Below are 10,669 nucleotides of genomic sequence, written 5' to 3' on the forward strand. Positions count from 1 at the left end.
GTGAAGGGGGGAGAATTATAAGATAAAATTGTAACCTTTGAATATGTACATTTGAAGAGAGATAGATAAAGATATATCCATTTGTAGAGTAACTTTGCTCTTCATTCCATTCTTTATCATAATATCTATAACAAAAACAACAAACTGGGTTATATGTGTATGTGTCTTTCTAGATAGCTAGAAGAAAATACATCCCTTAGGCAATGAGATTGCCGGCTTTCTATATAATGAGCTATCTGATCAGAAGATGAGAATTATATACTCTCTTATAACTTCAAACTAAAAAACACACCTAAAACTGGCATGTATATATGAGTGATTTTAGTGGACTTATATGTCTGTTCCCCTGGAATCAATCGAAACTCTTATCGATCTACATCTGTCCTTTCTGCAAAGAATGAAATTATAACCCATACAGCCACAACGTATCCTGTGGTTACAGGAGTTGCTGTTTCATTGAAGTATAACTTCAGGTACCCAGAAAGAAGGAATAAAGCAAAGGTAAAAAAAGTTCTTTAAGCTAACCTGTCAATAGGCAACAACAGTTTTATGTCAAGAAGAAAGGCAAATAGTGAAAAAACCCACAATCAAAAGAAGCAGTTGTAGCTCACCAAAATCAGTGCCAATGCTTTCCAGTTCATGCACACACAGTTAACCAAGTCATCTCCTGACTTACATGAGGCCGTGCCACCGTACTATCCCACTGTCACATCTCACTGTACTTGCTACCTTGTTTATCAACATCTTTCAAACTTTTTTTAATGTAGAGACTAGGGAATACTATATATACTAGAATTAAATTATTTACAAGACAGAGACTCCTTTTACAGTGGTTTTTTTTCCTAATTTTTTAATTATTTCTTGTTCATTTCATGTCAGCTATTCTGGGTATCCCCAAAGGTTGGGTTTTTTTCTTTATTTGAAACAAATTTACACAATAGATGAAAGCTCTTATAATAATCAAGTTTTATTGATAATCTTTTTTTTTCCCCGGCTCTGTAAACTTTAATTTGCATTTCAGAGTAAACTTCAAATAATGAAGATCTAATTAAATATTGAGGATTTGAGGAATAGGAATAAATCTAATTCTTTTTTTTTTTTTTTTTGCATTACTTTTTGTTTTTGGAAATTCTTTTAGGGTGCCTATTGAAGCAGATAATCTAAATAGGCTTCACATTCAATTACTCTACAGACTATACTAGTCTAAAGGAGGAGATCTAATGTGGTTGGGAAAAAAGGCTTTAGACCCCTTCTTTTCCGTTTGAATCAACACCTCCTTCCAGATTGAGAAGCTGCAAATTCTCAGGTCTATAACAATTAGCTTACTGGGATGTCACCTAGAAAGAGTCATTTAACAAAAACTAAGAGGAATCTGGAGCCAGGTTTTTTTGTTCTTCTTACTGTAGAAAACATTTCTGAATCAAATATTGATCAGAAATTCCCAGCTGAAGAGTCTGTCTGTAGTTTTGCTTTGGCCCTAGAGATGTAGGAATGCACATGTTCCTTCCAAGATGAGTCCTAACCTTCTACCCCTCTTCTGTCTACCCCTGTGTTCCCCCAGGTTACCAAGATGTTGGCCGTGGTGGTAGTCCTATTTGCATTTCTATGGATGCCCTACCGCACGCTGGTGGTGGTCAATTCCTTTCTCTCCAGTCCCTTCCAAGAAAACTGGTTCCTGCTATTTTGCAGAATCTGTATTTATTTAAATAGTGCCATCAATCCTGTAATTTACAATCTCATGTCCCAGAAATTCAGAGCAGCCTTCAGGAAACTCTGCAACTGCCAACAGAAACAGGACAAGAAACCGGCCAACTACAGCATGGCCCTAAATTATAACGTCATCAAAGAGTCGGATCGCTTCAGCACTGAACTAGAAGATACTACCGTCACCAATAGCTATCTGTCCTCTGTAAAATTGTCCCTTGGTGATCCATGTTTGTCATCTGAGGTAACAGTTAATACATTTTAATGTTTGGTGTATAGTCCTCATGAACCAGAGCATGTTCACGTGCACGGGGCTGTGATGGGATAGTTTTCATCTGGGGTGGTGCAGCAAAGGACCAGGGAAGGCTGGTGGTGACAGATGATGCACCACCAAAAAGGGCAAGCTCACTGCATGGCGAGGAGGGAGAACTGCCCAGCTCTGCAAAGTGATGTTCTCAGAGTGCCCTGTGCCCAGCATGACGTGACCGGGAGGATCTGCAGTATGGTAGAATGATGCTGAGAAACATGTAGGTTAAGCCTTACTCCCTGAGGAGCAGAGGGCAATGGTGCAGCATCAGAGAGTGGTGCTCGGGCATGGTGCCTCACATAAGCGTCTGGCAGGAGGGTGGGCACTGGTGTCTGAGCTCAGTGATTCCTCCTGGGCCATGCTCTGGCTGCCTGTGGGAGGGCAATGGGGCATTTTCTTGTGCCTTACCCCCTGGCTCCAACTTGGGGTTAGCTAGGCCAGTGCCACCACACAGCTGGACCGAAAAGACACAGAACTCCCACACACCAGCACTCTGGTACTGAGAGTGCTGAAAGCCACATCCATTTCCATGCTACCTGCATCATCCCCGTATGTAGCACAACTTTCTAACCCAGCTGTCTTCTACATGATGATGCATATTACTGTTTTCACAATGCTTTTTTTACATACTACTACCTAAATGCTGTTCATAAGCCTGTATACCTTAGCTCTTACAATATAGATGATCCACAGACTTAGTTTTTCATTTCCTTTTGCAGATGATATGAAAATGAAAAATATTTCTTTCTCACTTTGCTTCTTCTCTCCTAACTTTCAGGCCTGAAGCCCAAGTTCTGAGTATGTAGCCATATAAAACATTTGGGTGCTCTGTTCCCACCAACTTGTATGAAATGTAAAGGCATTTCTGCTCACAGAATTGCAGGAGTTACCATATATCTCTACACACCTGTCTGCATCCTACAAGAAAAAGCAGCCTCTTGGGGAGTGAAAAGAATACACTACTGAGTCTAACTGAACAAAGCACTTAACACAACATAACTTTAAGCAGGTGAGTTGGCTTCAGTGGAATACCTAAATCCTTCATCTCATGTATTGGCCAAAGAGTGGTCTGTGCTCTCTGAAAGAGCAAGGCTGCCCAGGACGTCTCCACGGACACAGAGCAGGGCAGCGGATGATGCTCCCAGTGAAGGTGAGAGGCAAGGAGAGGAGCTGCCCTCCTGCACGGCTGCTGCGTGTCCCAGGAGTGCTCACACCGCGCTGGGCAGTACCAGCAGGGCCCATCCAACAGCAGCCAGAACTGCTGCCAGTTACAGTAATTATCCACCACTGACTCCCTCATTCCACGGCAGTGCAAATCTAATTGCAGGCATCATAACATGCTTTAACAAGCAGATATCTGATGGCAAAGAGCATGAAATCTTTTTTTTTTTCTTTTTTTTTTTTACCTGGAACAACATGAAATAGGAAGACCATTCAATGTATTCACAGCAGTGAATAAACAAATTAAAAAGTCAGTAGGAAGCTTTAAAAAAATCTTATTTTTTTCAGCAAGCTAGTTTATAGATGTACCACTTTAAAGGTAAGTCTCAGCTAATACTGAATCCTGTCTGCACTTGACAGGTATTGAAGAGTACTGGACAGGCTTTTACTAGTTAATTTTGTCTTAGTTTAACAGTAATTGTGTTTCAGATTGCTACAGGGGGTTTATAGCTTCAATATAGAAAATGTCTAGGGAAAAGAGGAAAATTTAGTGAAAAATGTCACTTTTTTCATTTTTTGTCTCAAAGGTTATCCATTAGAATACTTCAGGACATAAAAAACTGTTTTGAAACATTGATTTGCTGTATATTTGGCTGGAAAGAGAAAATACTGTGAAAGCATTGCTACGTTTTCTTAATTTTTCTAGTTCATTGTAATGTTCCCCTTACATGATGACCTTTAGCATTCGTTTTGATAATCTGAAGCCAGAGACAAAAAATTATGTTACAAAAGATCAGTTTCTAGGCTGTACTCACCCTGCCTGCTCTGGCTGCAGCTGAGATTACCGATCTCCAAGGCTCATCCCTGTTCCCTGCGAGAAGTCACCACGGCTTCCCATTTGCCAGCATAGATGCTTGCATGCTCTTCCTGCACAGCCGGTGAGAAGCAGCCTGGGGCCACAATCTCCCTGATCCCCAGCTGCAGTCTGAACTCAGTGTATCACTTTGGCCTTGCTGTAGACCAACTCATGTTCTTGCTAGAATTATATTTTCCCATTCCTGTGCAGCAGTAACAGAAACTCGGGAAGGTGCCTGCATGTTCTTGTTTGTTATGGAAGTTTTGCACAGCTTTTGTACATGACATTTAAAAAGCTGTGAAAAACTAATTGTTCTAGTAAAAATCCTATCCAGTGTGGGATAAAAGAGGTATCCTCACTAACACTGTAAGGCTTTCCTATCCAGTTTTTCTTTGCACATACAGCCACTTCCCCAATTCAAACCACTTCACTTACCTTCAGCCATATCTGCAAACTTAAAGAGAACTGAAAAGACGCCGATAGCTCTTAGATTTCAATTTCAATGCAAACTCATGTCTGCTGCATCCAAAATCCTCCATTTGATGTTCTCTGAATAGCAAGGAGGAAGGGAACACCTCTATCCTGCTCAGTCTGCATCCTTGCTTTAACGTCTGTTTTAACCTTGCAGAGCTCCACAGGTACTTTCTAGCTCGGCAGAGTGATGGCAGGGCATGGAAGGGACCAGCAGCAGGAGGTTTTTAACCAGCAGTACAGACATGACAAACTTACTCCAGAAAGTCCTTCTATTTCCATCAGCACTTGCCTTTTCATTTTGGCAAGCAGAGGGAGCGAGACCATGGGGGTATCCTGCTTCTTGAGACTCTTACCTCACATTACGGGGAGTCAGTTTTAAAACCAGGCAGAACACCATACCAGACACAGGCTGTATGCTGGAGCTTCTCCTCCACAGGCGCTGGCAGAGCTTTGGCTGGAGCAGAGCCGGCAGCTGAACCCGTGCGGGCTGTCTTGCAATGTTTTCTAAATCCTCTGCGCTGGGGCCCACACAACTGGAAGGGGCATGTTTGTTGCTTTTAAAATAATAAGGAAAAAAATAAAATGACAGAGTAAGTCACATGGCAGCCAAGCGGGCAAAGCTGACCAAGGTTCAAGAGTCAAAAGAGAATACTACTAATGTTACTCTGGAGGGAGTACCTAGCAATCGTATCTCATAAATACAATACTATAGCAGTCACATACACTTTGAACAAACCTTTTCTTTGTAGGGCTTGATGTGGAATTACAGTTCTATGGCATTTTACTGCTCACACTTGCTTAAAGCTACAGCTTGCCACCATAAGGAGAAGTCAAGGAGAGGTACCACAACCTGTATAACATTTCCTCCAAAGCGACAGTCACAGTAAAATGAAATTATCTGGGAAATCTTACACAGGCATTTATATGTACTTAGCCAAGAGACACATTCAGAATAAAAGCAAGTTCCTATATCTGACTGAGCAAAGCCTTCGTGCGCAGTCAGCCAGCACCACTTGCAGCTGATCAAAGCGGGTCCCCGGGTCAATATTGGAGGGAGAGGGTGCAGAGACAGCTGCCAGTGGGGCCGGCACATGGAAATCCTTTCACTCTACAAATACTGTTATCAGTTAGGCATCTATCCAGTGCTTGCAGACCAGCCCGTACCTCCCAGACTTTCTAAAGAGGTGCCAGAACTAAGTCCTTGTCTTACATAAAAAGCGAGCAGACCTCCAGGACAAGCGGGACGCAATGAGAATGCATGCCACAGAAACCTGGTTATACTGTTGTGAGCACAACTGGCTGAGCTAAGAACTGAGCTAAGTATTCATGTAATAACAGTAACACAAACTTACACTTTTATCTTGACCCTTTTCAGAGTACAGACTGAACTACAACTCTTACAGATTAACAATATCAGAAGTAAATTCTCTCCTTTATTTGCCTTTTTGCTCAAAAAGTAACTTTCTGCTTTTTCAGCCTCTGTCTCCATAGTTCTTTTTTTTCAGATGCTCGGGTGAGGTATTTAAGCCCATATTCTTAGTGAGGTTTCATCAAGGGCTAAAATCTATGTAGGTGATTTTGTATGCACCATCACTTGGAATAACAAATGAAAAGGAATGATTTCATGCTGATATTTATTTGCGTAAACAGAAATGATTATGCATGCAAAATTGTGTGCACAAATGCAATATATAGAAATGCAGATTTAAGTTAAGGTGTGATTTTAACTCATAATTTGCTGTGACTATATCTTTATAAATGTTATTCATTAAATCCATTCTAATTTTATACTGATTCCTACAGCTATGAAACTTTGCTAGATAACATACTAATGTGATTTTAGATCTATTTCTGTGTTTGCCCTTCTGTTTGTAACAGCAACCAACATTTTTTCTTGTATATAGATATTGTATATTAGATATGCGGGCATGTCTTTATTTAAAAATTTACATGATTTTAAGTTTATTAATAATATAGCAAACTTTTTTGCTAGAAGTGGACGTGACTGGATGTCAGCTACTGACTGCAGTAATATAACTATTTATCTTTATATACTTATTTTGTGGATAACAAATTCCTCTGCAACATTTAGTTTGAAAGAATTGTCTGAATGGTAGCAATACTGAAATCCATGTCTGTATCCTCATTTAATGGCTTTGATGTAAGAGATTGTATTCTTATCACATTTTTATTTGGAACTTTACCCAGCGTGTAACAGAAGAGATGCTGCTGTAGTATCTGGCTTTTGGAGCTACACTGCTTCCCGTGTGAAATATTGAGATGTTGGAAGCTTCAACGTTGGTAAATTGTGCAGTTGAGAAAGGTTAGGTGTATTTAAAACACACTTTAAAACACACACAAAGTTCAACTTCGAGGTCAGACTTAAGATATCAAAGAGGATCCAATGTATTGTGAAGGGGTTTATGATGCTCCTGTGGAAATGAATGGCACAAGTCAAATGATAAAGCTCTCATTAACTTCCCTTCAAAAAACAATTATCCAATACAACGGACTGAAGGACTGATCCTACTTCAGGAGCTGCTGCCATAGCTCCCCTACTACACAGTGAATGTTCAGATCAGTCACTTGGCCTTTGCAAGTAGACAAATATTTCTTAGCTGTTTTTTAAAAAGCTATTCTAAAAAAAAAAAACAAACCAGATCTAAGCATTGCCACCGTGGAAAAAAACATATTATTTCAAGAATGTGCAAAGCTAAATGGTTCTTTCAACAATGTTGCATATGCTTATTTATTTCTCCACTATCGTATGAATTCTACTGTGCATGGTTGTTTTATTTGTTACAAACTGCAGTGAAATTTCAAGATGATCTTTCAGTATTTTGTTCTCTCTTCTTCAGACAGAATTTTTTCTTTGCTGTTTTGTTCTTTTCAATAAGAGATTGTTTTCTTCTGATCTTTTTATTACTACTGGGATACAGTGGTACAGCAAACGCCAGTGAATTGGTTCAGCCACAGTGATTGGGACTCCAGAATTCCTTAATTTGGGAGCTGAATCCTGGAAATTTGAATTCACACAAACTGTTCAAGAGCAGTTGGTTTAGAAGGAATTTCTTTTTCACCTACCCAGAGTAATTCTGATCTCATTATGTCACTGCATGTGGTTTATAAATTTGTTTATTAATGTGATTGTGAAATTGTTCAGAGAAATGTACTGCTGATAAATGTAATCCTTCTAAAAATGAAGAAGAACTTTTTTTTCAAAAGAAGCATGGTTAAATTCTTTGATGCATGCCACTGTGGAGATTAATTTGTGATGGATTTTTGTTGCTACTCTAATAAAATACCGAGCAAGATAATTATACTGTGACTGTAATTTTTTAACAAGCACTTGAATACATACCTTTTGCCTTGCTGTCCTTGGTAATGGACAATAGCCTGCCCACCTGGCGTGCCTTGGGCACTGGTACGGTTCATGCCAGCACAGAACAGTGTTGAAGTGTTGTTTTTCAAACCACTCAAGGAGGTACATCCTGAAATAAGGAAAAACTCTCTGGGGAGGAAAGGCTTGTTTCTTTTAAGGTCTGACAGGTTCTGCCAATGCTCCTGTTCACCTTGCGTGCCGTACGCTGTCCCTCTAGAGAAGGAGAGCTTGGAACAGGATGTAAAAAACACGGTGTAATTCTAATCCTCCTAGAGCAAAATGGGTTGCAATGCACATCAGCAGGCTAAGAAGCTGAAGGAGTTATTGGCCCACTTGCTTTCAAACCAGGTGAGTTGCTCAAGGGGACAAGGAGTAACCAGCAAAACTGGATTACATGTAGCAAGAATCCATTTGGGAATGATCTTTGATGGAAGATGGGGGAAAGAAGAATTTTGGCCACATTTTATTTTGTCACATAGTTAGTGTTTGTTTGTTTTGCAAAGTTGTCATATCAGAAGCATAAAATTCAGCAAGTACTCAGGATTTTTTTAAAAGAACATATGCAGAATATTTGTGGGCTGGTATGCTACAGGTGGAGGAGTGGGGATAAAGGAAAAGTAAGAAAAGGTTGTACAACGAGGGATGAACTAGGATGGAGCAGCCCGTGCCTGCCGGAGTTCGTTGTGCCATTCACACTTCCTCTTGCTCTCACTGCATTCATTTTCTCTGAACTACTGCCACTTCGCTGAGCACATGGCTCATTTTCAGCCAACCTTTCTGAGCACAGAGAGCATTTCACCTTTTGTCTCGTACATAATATTTCCAGGGGCATGTAAAGTGGAGCAGTTAACAGCGTGCTGTGTCAGAATTTCATTGCAAACTCTGAGCATGGAAAACATCCAGGGAACAAAAGAGTACCCAAAATGGTTTGAGAGAAATGTTTGCTTTTGTATCAGTGCAAATTCTTTCAGGTTTTTTTTTTTTTTACCAAGTGTGTATCATGCTAAATCATTGATTTCTAAGTAAAAGTAAATAATTGTTAGCTGTGTTCCACAGATGCAGGATCTCTTCCTTGCCCAAACTGTGTCCCAGCCATGGGATCTTGGGTGTTGTCCCACCCAAGTCCCTATGTCAGTGCTAGTAGGAGGTGTGTTGGGGAGAAGCACCATCTGGGCTGGGGGACAGATGCAGAAACAGGACGCTTGCCTGTGCTCTCCCCAGCCAGTTCCCCCCTGCCAGGAGGCAAAGGTGGGGCAGTCAGAGGGAAGCTGTGGGGCATGCGTGGGACAGGAGGGAGAGCACTGCTGTGGGCCCCAGCAAGAGAAGAGATCCGTAGAGCAGTCCTGTAACAGAGGTGCTGGAGTAAGGAGTGCTATAAAAGGATAGGCTGGGGGAATGGGCTGAGGAGAGGAAAACTCAAGGATAGGACAGCATGCAGAGCAGGATCTGACCATGAGGACCAGGGTGGAGGTAGAGGTTAGGGGGCTGAGAGAAAAAGGCTTTTGTATACTAGTAGAGGAATGTCAGGAAGAGATACTAGAACTCAACTATCCATATCATTACATTATTAGAGCCATTGGGATGGCTAGCACCATCCCAAACCATCCCTTGGTGAGCTTCAGGAGCAAACACAGTCCAGGGATGCTCCAATAGATACTCTGAGAGTATCTGTCCTGTTTGAGAGGACACACAGGACATGGGTTACTCAATAGTATAAACACAGTCAAAGAAGGAGAATGGGCGTGCTACATTGTGAAATGGATGGAATACGGGGAGAAGACAGAATGCTGCAATCCTCCAACAGCTCTGTCAACCCTCCCTAGCTCTCTCACTTCAGCTTTCCCTATGAGCACCCAGAGCTCACTCTGCCACTCCAACAGAAGCAAGTTTTGCAGCCACCAGTCCTGAGGACAAAGCTGGTTGCTTGAACTTTCAGCCTTGGGGGGCCTGGGAGAGGGGCATTCAATGTGCCTGGGCTTCAAGAAGCTTTGGAAAGGGGATTTTACTTACAAGGTGTTTTACAGACAGGAACACAGTAATACTCTTTCTTGTAGTCATTCTGATGGGTAATCCACTAGGCTGGAAATGAACTCGATGCAAAAATAACCTCCGATCCCCTTATCATGACGAGTTCTGCAATAGATTTTTTACCTTGCCCTGCGCAAACCTCTTAAACCCTGTCTCTGATCACCTGGAAAACTGGAGTTACTAGTCAGCTTGCAGGGTTTGTAGTGCATTCTGAGAAACATAGCACAACATTCAGTGCATTGGGTTTTTCCATATATTTTCTCCTTTTATGTACAAACAGGTCATGTACTGGTTCCACAAGAGACTTACAAAGCACAAAATATAAATGATGTTATTGCTTGTTTTTATCTGTTTGTTGATTTCTTTGCTCCTAGGACAGTTCTGCTGCTCTGCTGGAAATGGCCAGTGTTAGGAAAAGGCTGCAGGAAGGAACATCTGGGAGGACGTCAGTACAAACAAAGGCAAGTAAAGAATATCAACAGCAATTAGCTTCACTTACAGTCGCCAAATCTACCATGAAAACAAAAGAATGTATGATAGGAAGGACTTAAATTCTCTCCATTAAAACATGAGCAGCATTTCAAAAAGAGGAGATGAAGTTCTAGGTGCCAAATATTGTGAGAGTACAGCCCAGCTGTTCTCTTTGACTTCACTTGTATTTGTAAAATGCATTTTAGTTTGGTTTTAATGTAATTTGAAAAGTCAGTTAATAAAAATGCTATTATGACTTTTAAGTCATTCGTGGGGTTATAATGAC

The 10,669-nt window shown here is 41.0% G+C and overlaps 1 protein-coding gene across 1 annotated transcript in view; it reads left to right on the forward strand.

Moving 5' to 3' along the window:
* Positions 1-3,771, forward strand: part of TRHR (thyrotropin-releasing hormone receptor) — a 16,970-nt gene extending 13,199 nt beyond the window's left edge. Inside the window, exons 2-3 of the mRNA XM_009323136.1 lie at positions 1,562-1,948; positions 3,760-3,771. Coding sequence (XP_009321411.1) covers positions 1,562-1,948; positions 3,760-3,771 — 399 coding nt within the window. The remainder of the gene's footprint in view (positions 1-1,561; positions 1,949-3,759) is intronic.
* The last annotated feature ends 6,898 nt before the right edge of the window (positions 3,772-10,669 follow it).

This window comes from Pygoscelis adeliae, unplaced genomic scaffold, assembly GCF_000699105.1.
Source record: "Pygoscelis adeliae isolate BGI_AS28 unplaced genomic scaffold, ASM69910v1 Scaffold174, whole genome shotgun sequence".
In the NCBI taxonomy this organism is placed as follows: Eukaryota; Metazoa; Chordata; class Aves; order Sphenisciformes; family Spheniscidae; genus Pygoscelis; species Pygoscelis adeliae.